A 23,928-nucleotide genomic window follows, 5' to 3' on the forward strand; every position below is an offset into this window, starting at 1 on the left:
ACAACAGATGCAGAAATGGTTGTGCAAATTAATATTTTTGGGAGGCTTTGCCCATGGAGTTGGACAAACTTTCTCCGGATGTCTAACTGGACAACATCTCTTAATTTGTAATGACATGGATTGCAAAATATGGAATTTCAGTCAATTTTGTCAGCGTAGATATAACTTTATGAACCCATAATCAGAATTAAAAGCATTAAATGTATAGCAATTTATTGCTAAAATATATTAAAATCATTCATATGGTTTCCTAAGGATCATCAATTGGAGAGTGGCTTTGATTTACTTTACACTTACTCATTAAATTAGCACTCAATGAATGCTCTGGTATAACAAGTTCCAGCTGACTTTGTGCGGTTAAGTAGATCCTTTAGGATTAGGGATATGTGTTTGGTAAACATCTAATCCGAAATTGAGTAATTGAACTATCCCAACTAACATTAAAATTACATTTTTTGTAACCACGCCCTCTTTGTTTCAAGCTTTTTAATAGTCACAACATCTGTAATTTGCAAAATTACAAGCTTTGTGACTGCAAAAAGTCAACTTACAGTGTATAAAGGATACATGAGTCGAAGAGGAGTTTCTAATTTGAAAAATGACTTTTGCAACTGATTATGGTTAGGTGGGAGACAGGTGTGTGAAAGGGGCGTCGACCTCCTGCTGGACTGCAATGGAATGCATCAATGGTTTGTAACCACAATTGCAGTTGCAAACTGTTTAGCTGATCCCCAATTCCTAAAGGGGTTTGTATGATACTGATAAATGGGAACCTGTCCCCATGGGACAGCTTCCACATTGTGAATGAGTGCCTCAGCATTGAGAGGAAGCAGACAATGGCACGGAAATTACTACATGTTTCCCCAGTGCCATACACTAAACACCATTTTTAGGTCGAGCCTTGGCAGCACGCATGCGCTGTCTGGAAGACCTGCTGTAATCAATAAAACCACTCCTGCTTACGATTGGTTCATTCCAGCATTGTTCTTCTTTGCTAGCTCCTGTCTCATCCCCGCAGCTTATGGCTCACTTCCTTCGAAGGCTCAGGAGCACCTGTAGAGTACAGCGTACTTAAGCTTGCCTTGTTATCTCCTGTGTGTGAGAACTTTTTTATCTTTATTGATGCTGTTGGTGCTTCCACCCATGTTTATCCTTATCGATGCCTTCGCTGCTTCTGCCTGTTTTGATTCCTATCTGCTTCGCTGTTATAAGCCCCCCCCACCCTCTTAGCGCACACAGCCCCTGCAGCAGTCGTCTTTTGGGCCGTGACTGTTTGTTTTCATGTTGTCCTCTTGGGCTACCAATCTGGACTCAGACAACAACTCATTCAACACTCTCGGGTCTGGCTGACTCTAGTGCAGCTTTCGGCCATCAAGGATCGGTCTCTTGGAGCGCCCAGCATCAGTCAGTGGTGATTCACCTGAATTGGTTACTGACTTGCCACAGTTGGGCTACTTCAGCTATTTTAGCCCCAGTGCTGGTTCCAGGGGGTCAGCCGACTTTGGTCTGGGGCTTGGGAACAACTTTTCTCCAAGCCAGGAGAAGCAGACACAGTCCTCTCTTTGCTAGTTCAAGGTGCGGCAGTGGAAGTCCATCAGACTGTGCAGCTTCTTTGCCAAGCCTAGGGGTCAGCAAAGCAGTCCTTCATCGGCTCTTTCTCCAGTTCCAGCTTGATATGAGATTCAGGGTGCCAGGGGTGCCATATGTATTCCCAGAAAGTGACCTAGGGGGATAATGCTGTCACTAGCCAATGGCCTACCAGCTCCCCTCCATCGTGGTGAAGACTTTCCAGCTATGTGTGGCATTTAGAAAGCCCAGAGTGCACTATTCTGCCCATTCTCAAGATGTCAGGGCCCTTCCTCTGATGTTAGGAGCTTGCTAGTCCACCCTAGAGGTGTTGCTACCTGGGGCTACACTCTATGTGATAACTGGTTTAGGCACTGCTCTTACCTCTCTGTTCCTGCCCCCAGCCTGTCTGCCTGAACAAAATGCAGCCCCTCAAGAGTGTGATCACCATTTGCTCACCAAAGGCAGCTTCACCTTTAAAGCTTGCCTTTTGGGCTAAAAGCCAGAGTTCCTTCTTGCGAAGGGGAGATACCACCTCCCCTTGTAGCAGGCTGCTATTGTTCCCAAGCCTTGGAATATTTCACACTACTTCCCAGGTGGGCAGACGGATGCCTGGTGGCCAGTGACCATTTGCGGTCACTAGACGAATTGGGTCACAGAGTGGCAACTTTCTAAAAGTTGCATTTCTTTAATAGTGACATTATATTCGACTTAAGCATCAAGTTGGGTTTAATACCACGGTTAATTTGATACCTTACAGTCCCCCTCTTAGTAATTCCATTCAGAGTGGTCAGCAGATAACTTTGTGTTAACCAATGGGGCTAAAGACACTCCCACAGCAGAATGACAATTTGGAAGTTTTGCTGCCAGGACATATATATATATAACATACATGTTCCACTTGATAATATACAGCCTCATGCCTTAGGCCTCTATTGGCCTTCCTTAGGGTAGCCTTATATATTTTGTCCAGGGAAGTATTGGCTTTGCCATTGGTTTAAATGGCAAAGTCGAGTACTGCAGTGTTACCAGTCCCTTCCAGTTTGCAGTGGCAGGCTAGGAGACACTTTGTACCTTATCACACACAGGCTGGCACAAACAGTGTTGCAACCCTGGATGGACACTCTGCCTTACCAGCCCTGAGTACCATATACTAGGGACTTTTAAGTAGGCCAGTCTCTGCTAATTGGGGCTAACCCATTCAATATGTACTTTGTTCAGGGTTAGAACACTGGCACTGAGTTCTGGTTGGTAGGCCTTATTGCAATTCCACAGTCAAAAAACCAGCAGCTAGATGTTCAAACAGGGGAACAAAGTGGGAGATAAACCTGCCAAAAGCCTTTCTCCTTACACTTTTATCCAGGATCTCTTTGTGTAAATATTCCCTGGTCTTGCTAGTTTTGTTTGGACAAGGTAGTGTCCCTTCTTGACTTCTCCCCCTGTTGTTGCAATAGTTTGCCTCACAGAGTTGAGTTTGTGTTTGTGAGGTGACTTTATCAACACTTGTAAGCGGGCCGCATTTTTGTGGGAGAGGGTGTGGGGTAAACGAGGAGCCAGAGGAGGGTGCAGGAAGGGAAGACTGTGGCCATGACCAGAGTGCACCATCCCCTAGGGTAGGGTGTGTATGGGAAAGAAGTGAGGTAATGAAGAAGCAAAGAGGCATAGACACTGCCAGACACATTAATGAGCACTATTAGCAAAAGGGAGGAATCCCTTGTATCCACGGACCGAACAGTGGAATGCGACTGACTTGGCCTTCAGCATCCACAGAGAAAGGACCAGGTAGGATGCAGAGGGGCACAGCAACAGGAAAGTGGTGGCATCACCTCCACCACACTCACTGGAGGCAAAGGATGGCACAGTGGAGTCCATGGACTGGTTTGGGCCAGAGGCATCAGGACCTATTGTCATCCAGAGAGTGGCCAAGGGAACCTGGAGAGGCCAACCAGAGTGGAGAAGAAGGATTTCAGTGTTGCAGGGTAGAGGCTTCAGGAAAAACACCCCTTTATTAAGGAACACTGTAAAGCAGGAGAGTGGATAAACTGCAGAGTAAGACGTGGGCAAAGTTTGAAGGGGACCAAGTACGGTGGCAATAAGAAAGGGGGAGTTGGGATTACCTAAGGGGGCAGGGACTTTGTCGACCAAGAGTACAGAAGGAAGATAGATGTGACCTGCCGTTATAGTGGTACATATGCAAAGGAACAGAGTACAGGTAGGTTAGGACCGTAGCAGCAAAGGGGGGTTTCCTTATCAAGAAGGCAAGGAGCATGGCATTCAGGGAGTTAATGAGTGGCAAGAGGGAATCGAGGAAGAAGAGGAAGAGGAGGAAGCAGGGGACAAAAAATGGCGGCAAGATTGCGAGAAAGAGCCAGGGAAAAATTACATCCCAGTCTGAGAAGGAGGAGCATGAAAGGAGAGGATCGACATCATAGAGAAGGGAGAAGAGTGCAGCAGAAATGGTGAAGAAGACTCAGAACAAAGGCAGATATGCTTAAGGTAGCCCACAGTGACAGTTTACTCTGGGACTGAGGGACAGGAGGCAAACAGTGTTGGGCAGCACAGAGAGACCCCAGTGGAGTGGAAAAAAATGGCTGAGGAGTGTGATAGAAAAGGCTGGGTAGTGCGATTTTAGGACAAAGAGAATACGAGTAAGAGAGCAAGTCGGAGGATGAATGGTGGGAGGGTGAGGGCACAATGGTGGGGGTGCTGAAGAGGTGTAAGGGGAGGAACTGAAAAGAGGGGTGGCCACAGAGGTAAAAGGAATAGCCAGCATTTCAGAGAGTTGTTTGTGTCATAGGAGAAGTACCTGAAGGACAAAGAGGAGGCTAATAATGAAGGGAAACTGGGATTACTGACAGGCATAAGTTGGAAATGGAGAATGCCAGGGAGATGCGGGGAATAGAGGTGACAAGGAAGTAGAAGAGAGCAATACGGAGATGGATAAGGGATATGCAGGGGCACCAGTAAGATGGTGGACCAGGAGGTAATGGGTAAAGATAAAGAGGACACAGGGAGGTTGGAAGGGGAGCTTAGGGGGAATAAACATCCATGCATGGGAGTACAGGACAGGTTAGGTAGTCACTTGATGGTGAGAAGGAAGGAGAATTATTGAAGGATGAGTATGTGGATATTTTTAAACTCATGCACTGACACACAAAGCGCAAGAAAGGATTGAAGGCAGAGGAGTGTGAATTGGCCAAACAGCCATGAGTCCCCACAAACATAGACTCATGGACAGCAGCGTTTACCATCTACACTAGTATGAAGTGTGAAAAGAAGCTGGAGAAGAGTGTGAGGTTATATAAATACTCAAACATTATCAGAATAGCCAATGCTAGTTTTTGCAGCATGGCATTGGTATGATATGATGAGGACTTTAGGTCTCACTGGAGTCGGAAACCATCGAAGGCATAGCTTGACATGTACGACGAACCCTGATTAAAACAGAAGTCACCAACCAGACTCCTCCCCGCACTGCATATAGCAAATGGGTTGCCGCTTCTCTTGCAGCAATTTCCAGGGCATTCCACCTTGGGAGAATGGGAGTCACAAAACGAGAGCAGGAGTGGTTGAAACTTGCTGGAACTATAACAAAGGAGTTTGTTGTAGATACTCATGGAAATGTAGACATGAATCCGATAGGTGCAACAGGAGACACTCAATATTGCACTGTGGCAGAGGACAGGGGGGCTAGCAAAGGGTATGACGCAAGAGAGTGCCTCAAAAGGCAAATGCACCCATTAAAATGGGAGACCAGACTAAGTGGTTGAGGTTGTAGCTAAACCACAGACCTGTGGAGTATTTGGAAATGGATTTCACTGAGGGATTCTGAATTCCATACTCATACCCTGGGCTTGGGAGATGAGCAAACAACCTCAAACTATGTCAGGGAAAGTAACAAATTGTACAATAGAAACTTGACAAGGATACTAGAAGGGCAGAATGGCAGGCACATTTACTGGCCATTTAATTGATGATTCAAGCATATCCCTGATAGGACTGGTAACTAAAAAGGCGAAAGGGGAGTACAGGCTAATTCATCATCTGTCATGGCCTGAGGGACTATTGGTTAATGACCACAATGACCAGAGGGAGTGCTCAGTGCAGTACACAAGCACAGAGGCTGCTTTGAAGATGATAAGAACATTGCGTGTCGGAGCATAAATGACAAAGGCCAATATTAAGTCCATGGTTTGGCTGCTACCAGTTCACCCACAGAGCATGATATTATCGGCCATACAGTTCAAGGTCAAATATGCACTGACAGAACAATGTCAATGGGCTGCTCTGTGGCTTGCACAGTCTTTGAAAGATTTAGCAACTTGAACTAGAATGGGCAGTTGGGAGTTAACAAGGTTAGCACATATGCTTGTGGATGTGCTGCACTACCTTGATGGCTTTCTGATGGTGGGGAGAGGAGACTCAGTGGGAGAGTGCACTGACTTTCCAGGATGGGACTGGTCATCTCTGCTTTCCATTGGCAGAGGAGAAAATGGAAGGCTCTGCAACATGCTTGACCTTTTTGGGCATAGAATCTGGCTCTGTGGCACTGTATTCACACCTGCCTCTAAGCAAATTGAAGTATTTGCAAAACCTGTTAGTGCTTGGGCTGAACAAGGAAAAGTGTGTGGTGCATTGTAGGCAGAAGGTTCCTGGGCACCTGAACTTTGCATACAGAGTGGTGCCACTGGACAGAGCATTCACCAGGTGCTTAGCGTTTGCAATGAGGGGAGCATCAACGTCTACCACTCTATACTGATGACAGAAAGAGTGAGGGAAGATGGTTCTTTCAAAATACAATGTTGTGATGGTTTGGCAATAGAGTATTCCCATTGACTGGGCGGCAGAGATGTTTTCAGAGGTGTCAGGGATAGGAAGTTTTGATCTTTAATGGAAAGGGCAAGACCTGGCCAGCAAAATGGAAAGTAAGGTGGCAGAGTTTTGCATTTCTTGAATTTTTAGTGGTAGTGGCAGTGGTGAGATTGTGTACGAGGGAACCCTAGGCACATGAAGGTGGCATCTCATATTGTCATCGAGACAGTGCTACATGTGGTGAACAGGTGGACCACAAAGGACCAGCAGATACTGCAGTTTGTAAGGGAATTTGCGATGTTGTGCTTGCACGACAACATTTGATTTAGGGCTAAGCATAGCTCGGGCTGAAGAACAAGGCAGCTGATGCACTGTCTTGTTCACAGTGGTAGAGAGTCCATGGTTTTGCCCCAGAAGTAGGCAAGAGGGTGATGGTAGTGCCAGCTGAGATGTGGGCCCCTTGGTGAGAGCACGATAAGTGACAGAAAATTCCCTAGCAGAATTAACAAGGTGAATGTACAGGGCAGTTTGAAGAGGCTTCAAAATCGGAGACTTAGGGGAGAAACGGAAAATAGGAAGGATTGCGGTGCAGACAAGACAATGCAATACGCTTTGTGATGGGCTTCTTTGAGAAGGGGTGTTCACCTGTGAAACTAGTAGAAAAATGGCAGACATTGATTTATATGGGAACTGTTTGTGGGGTTACACCCCAGTAAAAGTGACATTTCTTAAGAGGATACTGGCGGGTTGGATGAGGAAACAAGGAAAGATGAGTTACTGGGGCGACCGATAACAGAGGAGATATTGTCAAAAATGGTGGATCAGGTAAGATAAATTAAGTGGGCTGGAGAGTGTATGGTATGGCAGAAGTAAGGTGCCAAGCTTTTGTTGGATGGAGAGAAGGTGCTTGTGAGATTGTTCTAAAAAGGGGGAATGTGGTAGGGTCACCTGATGGCAGTGTTATGGAAAATGAGGGTCAATGGCCACACCCTGATGTCTTAATGTTTCATTTGGGTTAACATTATTTATATTCATGCTACGGTATTAGAACTGCTAAAGATAATGAATCAGGACCTGGGGACTGTGAAGGAACTATAGCTGGGACAGTGGTATTGTGGACACACTTATTGCCCAGGATAGTGTAGCAGGGGGCACTCAAGTCAGTAGTCATCAACAGAGTCAGGAGGAAATTGGACAGGGAGGTGTCTGGTTTTGGCAAGGAGAAGGAGATAGTAATAGTGAGGCTTTCAGACATAGTGTAGGACTGCCCGAAGTGTTCAAACATGATGATATTAATTTGTTCCTCTGGAGCAACAACATACATTTGGAATCAGTGAAAAGGACTTTGCAGGAGTGGCAGTCCAGAGGAGCATGCCAGATCTTGGGTGATGGTGGACAGAAGCGCCACCTCAGAGGAGGGGTTCTTCTGGTGACATATCGAAGGGCACTAAGGACTAGAAACACAAGCACCTGTGGTGAATTCTCACACAACCACTCCAGTAGAACTTCTCTTAGAACCAGTGCGCATCTTCTTGAGCCATCAATTTAGGTGTAAACTTCTCAAATATCCTCAATTTTGCTCCACTAAACTTCTGAGAGTAGAATGTAAGTGATCTCCACTTCTGACTCAGGCTTTCTCAGTTCCAGGCTTTCTAGATTTCAATTTTGGTCTGCTCCCTCATGCTTCAGATACTTTTTGTATGAGCCTGCTACACAAAGCTACCTGTGTGGTTACCTTCAAGCAGGTTGCATAAATAGCCTTTTTGCAAGTGTAAAGCTTATTTTACTATTCATGAACCGTGTTTTCATCCACAGGAAAAATATTTACTCAAACATTCTTTTCCATATGAGCAAACCTTCGACCATGGGCAGGGAGCGTGCACTCCAGGGCAAAAATAACCTCAAAGATTGGGAACTCCCACAATGCACTTTTTTGTTGGTATTCACACATTTCTTCACCCATTTCTAACCTTAAAACATTTACTCCTGTGTGGGACAGTAGTGCATAATTTGAGGGTGAAAATGAGGGAGGAATGCTCCCAAAATTGGTTTGGTCCAAATACATCTGGACTTTGGCCAATGGTATTGCTGCAGGGGATCTCATACCACCTTCAAAGAAGGGCGCCGAGGTGATCCCAGTTTTCAAGAAGGGTGATCGCTCCCAAGCAACTAACTATAGGCCCATCAGCCTGATCGATGGCGCTCAGAAAGTTTTCTCTCTGGCACTTCTTTCAAAGATCACTGCATGGATGGAGGAGAACAATATTCTATCCCACTTCCAGGCAGGGTTCAGAACAAAGATCAGCATCATCGATCAGGTCTTTCGTTTTAGTTTATTGGCCTGGAAAACTGTGACTATTGAAATGTTGAGCCTCTACATTGCATTTATTGATCTGAAGTCAGCTTTTGATCTTATCCCCAGGTGCTAGCTGTGATATGTCCTGCAGGAGTTGGGTCTTCTCCCCGAGATCCTGGCGATGGTTGTCCGCCTTCATGAGGATAACTACACCAGGGTCTGTTGGGGAGACCAGGGCCAGTTGACAGATCAAATCAATATGTACAGGGGGTTCAGACAGGGTTGTGTGTTGGCCCCCACTTTATTTTCATTATTTATCAATGGTGTAGTCCAATACCTCACGGAAGTACCAGCTGACGCCCCTGTGTTGAGGGGTGTCAAAGTAACAACCTTATTGTTTGCAGACGACACATTGATAGTGTCCAAAATGCCCAGTGGTCTGCAACTGCTCTTGAATCGCTTCAAGGCATTTTTTCGATCAAAGAAGTCTCAAGGTCAACACCCCGGAAACCAAACTTCTGCTAATGAACCCACATAGAATGTTCAAAGGTAAAATGCTGCTAGGGGGGATACCTCTTAAGAGAGTGGCCACCTTAGATTATTTGGGCATAACCCTATCCGAGAAAATGGCATAGAAAGATCACATTATGAAGCAGAATCTCCAGCACAGGCAGACCATTGTGGCACTGATTCAGGTGCACAGAACCTCCACAACTAAGCCAATAGCTGCCCCTCTCCAGATTTATGACCGCAAGGTAGCGAGTTTTGCTCTGTTTGGGGCTGTACTCTGGGGATTTGAAAATATCGAAAGACTGTTATTTGCAGACAATACATTTTAAGATCTGTATGTTCACTTCCCCAGAGCACACCACTTCAACCACTATCGCTAGATATGGGTAGACGCCCAATTGTGGACAAAGCTAGGCTGGCCCCCCTGCTTTTCTGGCTCCGGCTCAAACTAACCCCAAGCTCCCCATTATGCTGCAGCACTTGACGACGTCTCCAAGCTTGACCGCTTCAAAAAGATTGTGTGGTTCAACGAGGTTAGGTCACTATCAGTGATAGGTCTGGGAAGTTCATAGGAAACCAAAGATGTTGGCCAACTGCCAAGCAAAGAAGTGGTTAAAAAACAATACTGGAGCTGGTTATCACAGTCTTTTGTCGCGCAATCACTTTTGTGCTGTTTGACGCTGGAATTCATGGAATTCAAACTACGAAGCACTTTCGAACAATATATGGAATTTATTACCATCCTGCAGGATAGGAAACTTTATATCCAATTTAGATTTGGAGCCCTTCCTGTGAACTCCTTTACAGCTGCTTGGAAGCAGCCCTTGGCTATAATACAGCACTGCCTGGGCTGTCCTACAATGATTGAAACAATTGGCCACATTTTCGTTGGTTGCCCTCTGTATAGATTCCTGAGCCATAAGTGGCTATTCATAATTGTATCAAATAATTATCACCAGGCGTTGTGATAACTATGCAATGTTTTATCCTTGTAAATTGATCACATTTTGCGTTCGGTAGATTCCCTTTTATAATGTGGTATATTTGTAAAAATAATAATAGATTTTATCTTTTTACAATTGTTTTTATATTTTAAACAGTGATGATTTAAAACTGCTGGCAAAAGACATGTACTATCTACTGATTCTCTTATTTATATATATTGTCAGATAACTGTATGGTAAGCAATCGCACTTTTATGGTTGTAACAACCGAATAAAGCTTATGATGATGGTATGGGTGTAAGACCAGGGTTTATCTAATAGAAAAAGAAATTTTTCTGTGGAGAGAAAAAATATTCTCTGACATTCAATTTAAAGACATTTTCTCTTGCATGCCAGAAGCCTATGTGCAATTCTGCTGCAGAAGTGCCTTCCTATTCGCGTAAATGGGGCCTTCTCATAAGCTTTCCAGGAGTACTCCTGGAAACCGCTAGATGCCTCAGTTTCTCATGCATACTTCTGGACACCTTGGTGAATTCTAGAAATTCCATACGAGGAATCTTACAGAAGAAAATGTCAAATTTTCTGTATGAATGAAGCCCTAACTCTTGAAATCCCAGCTTAGTTTATCGCTCCCAAACTCTTGAAATCCCAGCTTAGTTTATGGCGCCCAAACTCTTGAAATCCCAGCTTAGTTTATCGCTCCCAAACTCTTGAAATCCCAGCTTAGTTTATGGCGCCCATGACCAATTAGGATGTAGTCTGTGCACCAAGTAGTCTTGTACTTTATAGTGCACAGATTTCTGACCCTGCAACCCATTCTACCAAGAGTTTTATTTAGTTGCTTACGTATTAATCAGTAAAAGATAAAAGAATAGGATTATAGTGTCACTGAGTCTCACAAGCTTATGTAGCAGTTCTAAATAGGTATACCCATGCCTCATAAGTCCAGTACTAAGAGGGAGTGGAGATCCAAGGAGCAGAAAGGTCAAAGAACAACATCTAGCATCCTTTAGGATAAGTAGCAATATATGTTGCAGTATTTTCTAGGACATGAGTAAACTCCATAATGGAATACATCCATAATTAGAACAAGAGAATGTCTTGTAAATGAAACAATTTGATAGATTTAATATAGCCCCTTTGCTGCGGCGGCTATTCCGCCGCAGCGCTAAGGGGGCGGGGGGCCGCGCGGCACTCACACGCTGGTGACGGAACCGCTCCGTCACCAGCCTCGGGTGAGCTGTGCTGATGACGGAGCGGTTCCGTCATGGCCCCGCCCACTCAATAGAATGCCCAGCGCAGGCGCTGAATCCGCGCCGCGAAGGCGCGTCGGGCGGGCCATGACGGAACCGCTCCGTCATCAGCACAGCGCCACCACGGCTGATGATGGAGCGGTTCCGTCATCAGCATCGATGCGGTTAAGTACTATTATTCTTTCTTACTAAGATTTTCCTATTGCATGCACGCATTTTCATCTCCCCCTAATCCTTAATAGGAGATGCCAATCTGTATGAGCACATTCCTATGTTATGTTTATGTGAGCTTTAATCAAATGCATTTTCCACCAAAAAAACTCTGGATAAAAATTGATGTGTCAACCATAAATTTAATTTGCAGGTGGTAGCAAAAGCTCCTTGCTCTAAATAAAGAACCCTTGTTCTACAAAGGAATACTAATTTCCCCTTGACAAAAAAACATATAACAGTAGATGTTTCTACTGGCAAGTTACAATTTCTCTGTAGCGAAATTCAGTATCGTCTTATCAACGCTGCATGGCCCTTGAGCTCTTAAGAAGAGTAAGACAATTCCTGAAACATTTTAGAAGGTAACATAACTCTTATGTTTTCCATCACAAACGAAGGTAAATTTGAGTGCATGTCAAAATTTTGCTTTGGTGGCAAGATTGGTTTGGGAGTTAAAAACATGCACGAGATGCTTAAATATTAATGCTATGAGCAAGCACAGCGTACCTGAAGGCATTCTTCCCTTAAAAATGTCTACTAAGCCCAGAGTTTGTCACAACAGCTGTGACACAATCCTATATTTTCTAACGCACCTACAGGATGTTGTGGGTCTATATTCCTCAGCCATTGTCTTTTTTTAATCAGCTTCTTACAACATTTGGCTTGAGACTTTGTGAATTACCTCAGCTCAGCAGAGGATTGGTCTTACTAATGCTATTGGCAATTTGGGTGAGTCCTTCTACCTCCAAATGAGTGCTTGCATTACAGGGCATGAGGGACTCATTTACTTACAGAAGTACACTGCAGATCGTTTCTTAACTTTTTTTATCATTTGAGTTTGAGGCTGACCATGGCATAGTCGCTATACTGTCCACTTGCCTTTTCGTTTGACATATCAAGACACCTGATCTCAAGATGGTCATCTTGGAATAAGGCCGTCCATCAATGGAAAAAAAAATCCATCATCACTTCTGTCTCTTTCCACAGTGACCCTCCTCTTTCTACTCTGTGTGTACACACTGATACTCCCTCTCACCTCCCCCTCTATGCCTTTGTTACTCCTCATTTGGCCACCTCCCTCTTGACTACCCTTCCTCTAACCTAGTCTTTACCCTGCATGTCATCCCTTACTACCTTTACCTCTCTGTGGGGCATATTACCAAGGACCATATTGGTGCTTTAGCTGCACTTTTTACCACTAAAGCGGCTATATTTTTATCGTCCTATTGGCAAGCTGTCGCTAACAGCAGTTAGCGACAGCTTTTAGGCGATAGCGACCGGTTTGGGCACGCTATGCATGTCAGCGATATTTATCGCTAATGACATGCAAAGTGGGCGTACCCAAACTGTTATTGACTGAAAGCAGTTGCTAACACAGCTATCGCCTATTAGCAAGGCAGGCATAGCGATAAAACAAATCGCGCTAATCGCGATTATAGCTGTAATCTAACGCCTGCTAAAGACATGACTTACCTGTTTATCCAGTAGGAGGTGGATTTTCAGGTTAAGTCCCCATTGGCATTAATGGGTGAATATCGCTGGATTTCCAGCGATATTCACGCATTTCGCCACTATCGCTGGATACTTTAGCATAATGGAAAAAACGTTGCTAATAGCATGTTTTCTCCGCTAACATATGCAGCGATAAAAAAAAGGCGCTAAGCGCATTTAGCGATAAATATCGCTCTTTCTTGCTAATATGCCCCTTTGTCCCTTCCACCACCTCTCATTATTTCCTTTGTGTCCCACCAGTGCCCCCTCCTGTGGCATTTACCAGTGTCATTGTAAAAGAAATGGAAGGAGGTCTGTAATGAAGGCTCCCTTGCCTTTATTACAGTTCTGCATTTTTTTCTATGTCAAATGAAGTTTGGATGTCAAGGCGGCCTTTACTACAATCCTCCCTTTTTTCTAACGAAAAAGGAAGCACTACAATGAAAGTGACTTTTTTATCCAAACTCCAATTGAAATAGAACCAGAACATGACCATGATGAAGGCAAGGGAGCCTTCATTACAGATTACCTTTCAGTTTTTCATTATTTAGCTTTAGTTAGATAACCATTTGTTTCTAGGCATTGGTGCATTAAACCCAGATCTACTGGCTTTGTCATTGCTTTTTTTGATTGAGTCAAGTAATATAGCCTGGTTAAAACGTTATTAGTTTGAATACTAATTGAGGTTCCACCACTTTTACTTCAGTGCTTCAAGTCTGTATAAGCAGATGGGTGTTACTTCCTCAGGACCACGTTTAGAGCTGGGTGACTGAGCTACCCTCAGCCCGTTTGGTCCACAACAGCCCTCAGCTTACCAGGATTTCTTTCCCGTGTCCTACATGGCTGGTCCAACCCTGTGTGGCAGAATGAAGCGCCGGATGCCATTTTGTCATAACTTTGCATGAATTACTTCCTATTGCACATTTCGGAAATGTACTATTATTATCTTTTCCAGTACATCAGGCTTTGAAAATGAACATGCTTTTTTTAAATTCTTACCTCAGACCACCGGATTGAAAATGAAACGCCACAGAGCAGATATGAGTTCTTTGGCTTTGAACCCAATAGCACATACTCGTGCAATGCAACGGTGCTGCATGCTGGTGGAACCATCAAGACCAAGCAAGAAAATGTGACGACAGATTTTGCGAGTGAGTATTGAACTTGCTACATTAAAAAATGTCGTGCGAGAGTGAAGAGAACAAATTACTGAACATATCAATATTCTAGAATGAAGATAAAACATGATCATAACAGACAGCGTTATGTCAAAATATGCAGGAGAATGCACTGAGGTGTTCGGAAGCAGTGACTAAATAGACATCAGTCCGCAAGCGTTGGTGTGGTCTTCAATTGCAGGCGAAAGGGGCAGAACTATGGGGATGGTAATAAAACACAAGCCTGCCAGACACATTTCTGCATAGTGTCAAAGAAATTTAGGGGCTCATTTATTAGCCCCTGTGTCACTTTTGCGCCATCGGAGCATCACTTTTTGTGATGCACCAGTGGAGTAAAACATGCGCTATGTTGCGCCATATTTCCGAAGTGACGCATCTAGGTAGATGCGCCACTTCGTAAACCCCTGTGCTACATTATACCTGCACCAGGTATAATGTATGCAGGGTGGGCGTACCATCGCAAGAAAGGGTGGCAGGAGTGGAACAGCCACTTCTAGGACGCCACTGCGTCAAAACCTTACGCCTGCCTCATGGCAGGCGTAAGGGTGATGCAGGCCCTTTCACATGGGGCTTGCCCCATGTGAAAGACACATTTCTGGAGTTGCGTCAGGCTTCCGACACAACTCCTGCAATGCGCCACTTTTTGCACTGACAGATACGTCAGTTATACTGACGTATCTGTCCCTCCTTGCGACATGATGCGTCATGCGTCACGCAACGATGCGCCACTTCTCGTAAATGAGGCTCTTAGACTTTGGGTCTGATTTAGATGTGGGGTCATGCGCGCTGGGTAGGCGAGACCTAAAAAGGAGAATGAACAATAGCCATTGTATAGGTATAGCCAAACTGAGAGGTCGGATCCACAAACATATTGAAAGTTCATTCGACAAGGATTACCCGGGCTTCATTGAGCAAAGGCAAATCTGCCTAATGTAGTAAAATTGGACATGACAGCAGGGGCGTGGCTTTGTCAGAAAGACTGGCGTATGAGAGCTTCAGATTTCCCAACAATCACGCTGGCATGTAATGTTAAACTACATTATAGGACAAGTAGGGGGGATGAGAGAGACTTAAGAAGCAGTGAAAAGAGAGAGGAATGTGGATTGGTAGGGGTACTAATTGAGAGAAACCACAATATTTTGTAACATAACCAATAGTTTTGAAGACTTTCAAAACAGCGATGGAGAGAGTGTTTATGCGTTTTTGTCAGTATGTATTTAAAAATTCCTGATGAAATTCGACAGATACCTCACCCTACCAGACTGAAAGCACCTGTACCAACTATTTACCGAAAATACATTTATGGGGGAGAGGGGTGTTACACTCCAAGCACCCCCTAACCCCCCATACTCCCCACCCGAAGCTACGTCCCTGCATGACAGACATAGCCACAGAAGTTCTTGTGTCTGACCACTGAAAGCAGAGGACACAACAAGAAATTAATGAAACACCAGCCAATTAAACATCTGTGTCAGAACCAAAAAGAGACCCTGTTCTGCGATTACCAATACATTTGTTTTACCCATTTGTTTTACCCAAGCAATTGAATTATATCACCTAAATAATTGAACACTGTAATCAGGCAAACAATAAAGTGACCTAAAAACAATAATACTTGAATCACTTAAGCACGAGACAAAATAAATTACGTTATTTTAGACATGTAGCCATAAGAAATGACACTTGTTATGTAAAATATATATAGAGCCGGAACAGGAAAAGAAACAGCTCTGGTGCAGGGATTGTAGTAGCCATAGGTAATATCACATGGTGCAGTTTGAGCGCTCCATTGCCCCTTCACCAAAGATAACGTTAAAGCCATTTGTTGCAATATGGCACCTCTTGTGATGGCTCCATAAGGCAGCGCGCTCTCAGCCAGAGGCCTTAATGTAGCATCGGCCTGCAAAGGAACCTAAGACAAAACCTTGCTATAGGGGATCTAAACATGGTAATACCACATATAGAAAACGTGGCAAAACAAAGATCGATGGAGGACATGGAGATCTTGCTTTTGACCCACCAAATAGCTGATACCAATTAGGTTTTCCTGATACTTACAATTCAAATGCATCAGAAAAAGCATGGATAAAACATTTGAGTGCAAATGTTTAGCATTATTTTGATCATTATGAAAATCCATTTGGATTTTCTCTTCGGTGATTCATCGAATTCAGAAGAGAAAAACATATGCCACATCACCGTCAATGCACGGTGAACGTACAATAGATGACCGTCTGTGCACCGTGTAGTACTTGTGAAGACCCAGCAGCAACTCCTATAAATGGATAGAATAATAGTACAGATCCCTTCTCATTCTCTCATTACATAAGGTAAGCCTCAACAAAATGACTGTGAAAAGTTTCCAAGAGTAACATGATTTTCTCAAATGTATAGATAGCCATTCTATGCCTGAGAGGGGAACGATTTGATCTTGGTGTGGAAGGGATGTCATCTCGATTCTACTTGCACTGACCTAGACTGCTCAAGGGACAAAACCAAGCCAGAGAAGTAAATGTTATGGCCTGACTTTGTGTTTCTGTGCAGAGATATAATGTTTAAGCGGTATAGATGGAGATTTAAGATTGGGTTTGGGTGTTTGAGGAAGAGAGGCAAATCTTTGAGTGAGAGGAGGGTAATATTTCATAGTGTGCGCACAACGTGACACACTCCTCACCACCACTGCCAACATCCATCACACCCCACTCTTGCCAGGCCCATAAAGTCACACAATGCGGTTATTTTGTCTAGTGCGTAGATTTTATTCACTTCAAGCAGGATAATTCAAGACAACCACTACATGGATATAAGTAAACTACTTGGATACACAGAATATACATGTTGCACCCTCTAGTGATATTTTCATGTCAAAGGCACTAAGATATTAAAATAATTATTACATTTCAGCAAAGCATCAAGCTGTCCATCCTCATGAAAACACTACTGCGCACATTCTGCCGGCAGGCCACAATGTGCTACAGCAAACAGTTGCATTATCTGAACCAGAGCATGGCATAACGCACAGGTTCTCAGAGGTACCTGAACAATGTCAAAACTTTCCAGCACACACCTATCAAATACATCAAGACATTAGAATTGTCATCACAGGTGAGCATAGCCTTATGTTGTTCGTAGTCTTGACACCTCTGCTGCGCACCTTGTGCCGGCAGGCCACAGCGTGCCGCAACAAACAATTACCTTACTTGAAATCCAGGGCACCGCATAGCGCACCGGCCCTCCGAGGTGCCTGAACACAGGCAGTCTCCCCAAGATTCATCTCAGTCCTTAAGTGACGTGTTCGAGCAGTAGCGTTGAGGACCACCGGCAGGCCGGTCCCCCTTTTTACCGCCAATCCATTGCACACTTCAATCCTACCCCGTCTTGGGGTCCATCCAGTCACTCAACCTCCTTTGTTGAGCATGCCCCTTCGTTGTTAACTGTCAGCGCTCCGCCACAGGGCGAGAAGCTACCCGGCGCACACGCCCTCCCCCTCCACCGGCGTTGACTGTGCTCCTGAATAGCCCCCAAAATTGTATGGATGAATATCTCTATTCCTTTTGTCGACAGGTGCTCACCATTGTGATGGAACAGTTCAGTAGACCCCGGATGAAGCAATCTATGCTGTATCGTACCCATTGAAGGGCCACGTAAGAGTTTGTGTATTGAAGAATTCAATATCCGCACAGAGTCATTAATGGCCTTCACCGAGGCCCCACCCAGCCAGAACGACCTTGGTATCACCTCTGACCACAATATCAATGTTGTAGGTAGATAGTTTTGAATCCTAGCCAGAACTGAAAACAAGGCCTCTCGAACTCCTAGTCTGCCTAAAGGCAACATGTCATTCCCGCCCACATGAATCACCAAAACATCCGGGCGAGGCATCTCTCCGGATTCTACCGCTTGTTGTAGGTGTACCAAAAGATCCTGTAACCGTAGTCCCCGTACCCCACGCCAGTGATGTATAAACCCAGCCGCCCCTTGTGCTGCCTCCAAACCGGACCCATGAAATTGCTGCTCCGCACTTGTCAGACGAGGTCTTCCTCAGGATCTGTCGAGTTGATATAGGGGCCCACTTCTCGATACCTCCAATTCTGATTGTAGTAAATACACAGAATATTGAAGTGATCAAGCGGGGGGAAAAGGGTGTTGGGAAAGGAACAGCAGGGAAGGAGATCTGAAAAGGAAAAGTTAGTCAGGGGTGTTGGGTAGGGAACAGCAGGGAAGGAGATCTGAAAAGGAAAAGTTAGTGCTGCAAGTCTATACTGATATTCTAAGAACTCTGCAACAACTTAAAGAACTAAAATTTCACCCCTCAATAAAAGACCTTTTGTCTTTAACCTGGGTTTAACTCCAAATCAACATATATGAAATTATTCCTTTAAATTAAGCATTAAAAGAAAACACATTTGGGTCTCAGATTCAACACTGACGGAATGACACCTTTCTTGTAAATAACCACTTTACAATGACAGTCAAAAATGTCACTTCGCCTAGTAAAACATAAACTTTTACATGGATAACCTCTGATGCAGTTTTTACATAAATAATCTCAAGTTCAAAACCTTCTCTTGAATATCCTTTCTTTAACGAAATAATTCTTTCTTTTGTAATGTCAATTCGTACTGCGACTGTTATGAATTGCGACCAAAGAAACCATAAGAAAAAGACCCAACAAGATAGAGCCTTAGCTCTCAGAGAATTATTTCACAGGGAACAAAGAATGTGTAATTTGCGCAGATAAAAGACTCAAAAACACATTTAAACAAGTTTTACTATAATGTGCTTTAAATGTTGGCCCAGAAAATAGCTTAAAATGTCCTACCTGTAGAGTACGACCTACTCTACTGATACACAGGGCGTGGCCGAAGAAACCTAGGCCTCAGAGATCCAACTTACTGGTACTGCAAAGGATTCCCAAATACCTCCACAGCAGGTTGCGCCTTCCCAAAGGACCTTCAGCAGGATTGCCAACCACTTCCTGAAGCAAAGTCCAAGAAAATGCTTCCAAAACTCTGAACTCCACTTAGAGCTACTGGAAGACGCTGCTACACCCTCCTGATCCTAAGAATAGTGAGCAAAGAGGTCTGGGCGTGGTCGCGCACGTTAACGTGGCTACGCCCGATGTTAAACGCGACCGCTTGCCGTTTCTCACGCATTTCGCGTGAGGTTTTCAATACCGCTTGCCAAACCTCACGCATCTTGCGTGAGGTCGCCAAACCTCACACATTTCGCGTGAGACAGTCAAATCTCACGCATTAGGCGGACTAAGGGGTATGAAGAGCATGTTCCAAGTACATATACATTACACATCAGCATATACATCTACATATGTTTCTGTAGGTTGTGCAAACGAACCACCAGCGCCCCCTGGAGGGAAAACTGTGAATCTTCCCACACAAATACCTCGAGCATGGCTCATGCCGTGGGGCGGGCCCTAGACCGCAAGCCGCCCTAATATTCCTGACAGCACTGCAAATCAAGGAATGCCCACACCAACAAATATGCACTGTTTTGCGGGAAACAACTGTAACAGAGAGAGAATTGGTGTTATGACCAAGATTGAAGGCACCCTGAGCATCACTTCTTTCCTTAAACAAGACTTGGCCGCACATACCGATGAAAACAATCTGACTGCCAGCGACCCACTTTTTTGATTGCATCTGCTGTCAATCCCATCGCTGCTGCTGTGGTGGCCACCCCTATGCGAAAAGAATGGGAGCTTAACTGCGTGGAATCCTCACCTAGATGTGCCAACGCTTTCCTAGAAACCTGGGTAAACTGATACCTTGTCATTGGCACGCCATCTTTGTGCACTAGAAGCCTTGTTGAGTGGACCACCGGGCGCACTTTAAGATATTCCTGTGTCAATGCTACTGGACAATATGCAACATGATGAGCCGCAAACAATTTCACCCAAGTGCCTCTCCCGCGAGAGTCTGTCTTTGACCGCTAGATCCTTATGTGGACTGCCCCTTCTTCTAGAACGACATCTGCCAGGCCTAACCCACCTCCCCCCTGTTTGGATGCTGCCACCAGCTCAGAGACACGTAACGCCCCAAAGAAGGCGAGCGAGTAAGCCAGACTGAATAGCTTTACCTCATATTGACACCGGCACACCGACGGTAAGGCCCCCACAAGCCTACCCAACCTTTCAACATTTATAGGTCGCCTAGTGTCTCGTGCTCCCGGTGCCAAACGCTCCCAACCCCTATTGGCTTTTTGCACCCTAAAATCTTTAGTGGGATCCCTAACACCATGCAAACCTGCGAAGAAAGCAATGGCAGACATCTGCCTCCGCACTAAGGAGAGTGACCTTCCCTGCTCCTTCTGGCCCACCAGAAAACCCAACACACCTTCTGGTGTGAAACGTTTTTGCTCCGTGTCTGCTCTGAATGTCGCATTGTACACCCCCCAAGCCCTCTCGTACATACGTTTTGTCTGGGGTATCAATGCTGCTGTAATTAGGTCTGCGGCAATGGGGCACCAAGCCTCGATAACTCCTCTGGGAACTCTGCCATCACTTCGTCTGCCTGCGGCCACCGTGCCCTGAACTCTGCCATCTTAAATCGAGACAAAGCGTCAGCCACTGTATTATCCACACCAGGTACATGTTTGGCAGCAAAATGCACGTTATGCAAGAGACACAGGCGAACAAGCGTCTTCAACAACCGCAGCACCATGGGGCATCTTGCGCTCTGATTATTAATGGCCAACACCGCAGACATACTGTCTGACCAGAACTTTACTCTAGTGTTCGCTAAAGAAGGCCCCCAAATGTGTAAGGCAACAATGATAGGGAACAATTCTAAAAAGGTAACGTTGCGTGTAAGCCCACACTCAACCCATTGCTCCGGCCAATGTTTCATGCACCACTTAGAACCTAACACTGCTCCAAAACCGATGCCGCCCGCTGCATCCGTATAGAGGTCTAACTCAGTGTTGGTGCACTCAGGCTGCTGCCACAAAAGTGTACCATTGAAGTTATCTAAGAAATCCCTCCATGACTCTAAGTCCTCTCTAACATCTGCTGACAACCTCGTGTGATGGTGCTTAGCCCGTAAGCCAGACATTGCTCTAGCTATTTTTTTAAAAAAAACTCTCCCCCTGGGAATCACTCTCAGGGCAAAGTTCAATTGACCTATCAAAACCTGCAGCTGATGCAAAGTAACCTTCTTGGCTGAGATGCAGGCATTAACCGCCTCCCTGAATGACTGCACCTTTTCCTGAGGCAATCTACATTCCCCTGCCACTGAATCTATCTCGATACCTAGGAAGCATAGGCAGGTGGTAGGCCCTTCTGTCTTGTCTGCAGCTAACGGAACCCCCAGCACCTGGGCAAGCTGCCGGAAACCTTGCAGTGCCCTCCCGCATGCCAGATCATCAGGGGGACCCATAAACAAAAAGTCGTCCAGGTAATGTACCACATCATCTGACGACACCAAGTCCCTGACAGCCCATTCCAGGAAACGACTGAATGTCTCAAATACAGAGCATGCGATGGAACATCCCATGGGCATGCACAAGTCCATAAAGAACTGTCCCTCAAACGTGAAGCCCAGCAAGCAGGTATCCTCAGGGTGGATGGGAAGAAGGCGGAAGGCCGATTCTATATCTGATTTGGCCATTAGCGCCCCTTTGCCTAATCTCTGTAATTTTGCAATGGCCTCGTCAAAGGTGGTGTACCGTACCGTGCATAAGGCCTGATCCAAACCATCATTTACCGATAGCCCAATGGGGTGCAACAAATTATGAATCAAACGAAATTTGCCCGGCTCCTTCTTTGGCACCAACTCCAGTGGTGAACAGACTAAAGATTCACAAGGTGGAGAATTAAAAGGCCCCGCCACCCTGCCCGCAAGCACCTCCTACATAATCTTGTCCCGGACCACCTCCCGCTGTTGCAGGACTGACTGTTGATTTTTTGGCGGGACTGATGAAGGGGGTACGCGGGAAGGAATGCGGAACCCATCCCTGAAACCATAATACAGCATGTATGCATCTTTGACATTATTGTATTTACTGAGAAGGTGCGTGAGAACATGCATGCGTATTGGTGACGGACGCTCGGGACTAATGCTTTGGCAGAATGCTCTTAAAAGGTGTTCGTTCTCTTTGCTTGCCTTGTTTTTTAAAGCACTTGAACTCTGGATGTCCCTGCCCCCCACAGAATGAACAAATGTGCTTGAACTTACAGGCTGCTCCCTTGCTATATTCCTTTTTGTTGTACTGCCAGCAGGCCAATTTTTTGTCTCCCAAACTTTTGTTGAATCGAAATGACTGAGCTGATTTCCCAGGTGTTTGAGCCATATTAAACTCTGCATGCCAAATATTTATCTCTCTTTGGTCCCATTCTATCTCCGGACGGACAGCCTTCATCTGCCTAAATTTAGTATCGTACTGCATCCACGCCGAACCCTGGAACTCGGAGGCCGCCCCGTGTATGAGGGACATGTACCCAAACAACTGTGGTGCTAATGATGGTGTTTTTTCTGTTAAAATCGCAGCATAAATAGCAAACCCTGTCATCCAGTTCCGCAAGGACCATTCCACCCACACAGTTTTTGGTTTAAAGTCACTCTCTTTAGTTGCTTTGGGACGACTTGGAACCACCCCTGCATTGATCAAATCAAAAACGTTCACAAATTCCCCCTTGTGAATCTTGTCCCTAGTCTCTGCAGGAACATGCCAAGAAATCGCAGAAGAGGGGGCCAGCACCAAGGATGTAGACCCAAATATTAAAGGAGTCACCACTGGGGGTGATTGTACTACGCTCGCCCCAGTTGCAGTCAGCGAGGGGGAAGTCTGCCCCAGCACCGCTGTAATTGGAGTCCCACCTGTCTGTGCCCACACTTGAGCCGCCACCGCCCCTTGTGATCCAGATACTGGCAGTGGTCCAGATAGTGGTATGGCTGGCGCCCCTTCCAACACCCCCGGGGCCTGATGTGCAACAGAGATCCCCGTCGCTTGCAATCCCCCGGAAGTTCCAGAAGCCCCCTCTGGCCCCTGCGTCGGCAGCACCATTAACCCTGCCGTATATTCCGGGGGCTGCAAGGCCGTAGAGCTACCTGCCGCTTGTGAAACCACTGGTGCCCCCCCCCCGTGGTGGCTCCCCCGATCCTGCTGTTGTGGATATTGCCATAATGCTCTGCCCCACCGCCCCCACCGTCATATTGAGCACGGGCCCCTGCGCCGCTTTGTCTGTCCCACGCGCCGCCATGGCCTGAATGATTGACTCACCCGGTTGTGGGTGTGACTTGTCCTGCTGCCCCTCTCTATACCGGGCAGGGGACCTTCCTTTGTCGCTTTGTTGCCCTGCCATCCGGCCGCTGCTCTGGCTCTCCAGCCAACTTTTGAAGCGCTGCTTCCATGCCATGCCGCTGTGCCGCCTTCCAAAGTTCATTGAGAGCACGAAAATCCTCTTGTGCCCCGGGCTTCCCGGAATTGGGGCGAGCACGCTTAGGCGCCATGTAAGCCTGCTAGCGGAAACAAAAGACAACTGTTAACTTCATAATATCGCCATGAAACACACACCCTACCGGCTAATGGGTACCACCGCCACTGTCCCCCCAAAATACTGGGTATTACAATCTGCCCCATCAGTAACCCAGAACTAATACGTGATGCGTGCCTATGATCACCAAATGCTAGCACCACCTCCTAGGCGCCTT

General features: G+C 45.7%; 1 protein-coding gene across 4 annotated transcripts in view; it reads left to right on the top strand.

Moving 5' to 3' along the window:
- Positions 1–23,928, top strand: part of PTPRC (protein tyrosine phosphatase receptor type C) — a 644,370-nt gene that overhangs the window by 331,817 nt on the left and 288,625 nt on the right. For all 4 annotated transcript variants that reach the window (XM_086957682.1, XM_086957664.1, XM_086957674.1 and 1 more), the window contains one exon: positions 14,087–14,233. In XM_086957682.1, coding sequence (XP_086813808.1) covers positions 14,087–14,233 — 147 coding nt within the window. The remainder of the gene's footprint in view (positions 1–14,086; positions 14,234–23,928) is intronic.

Source organism: Lissotriton vulgaris, chromosome 1_1, assembly GCF_964263255.1.
Source record: "Lissotriton vulgaris chromosome 1_1, aLisVul1.2, whole genome shotgun sequence".
Taxonomy (NCBI): Eukaryota; Metazoa; Chordata; class Amphibia; order Caudata; family Salamandridae; genus Lissotriton; species Lissotriton vulgaris.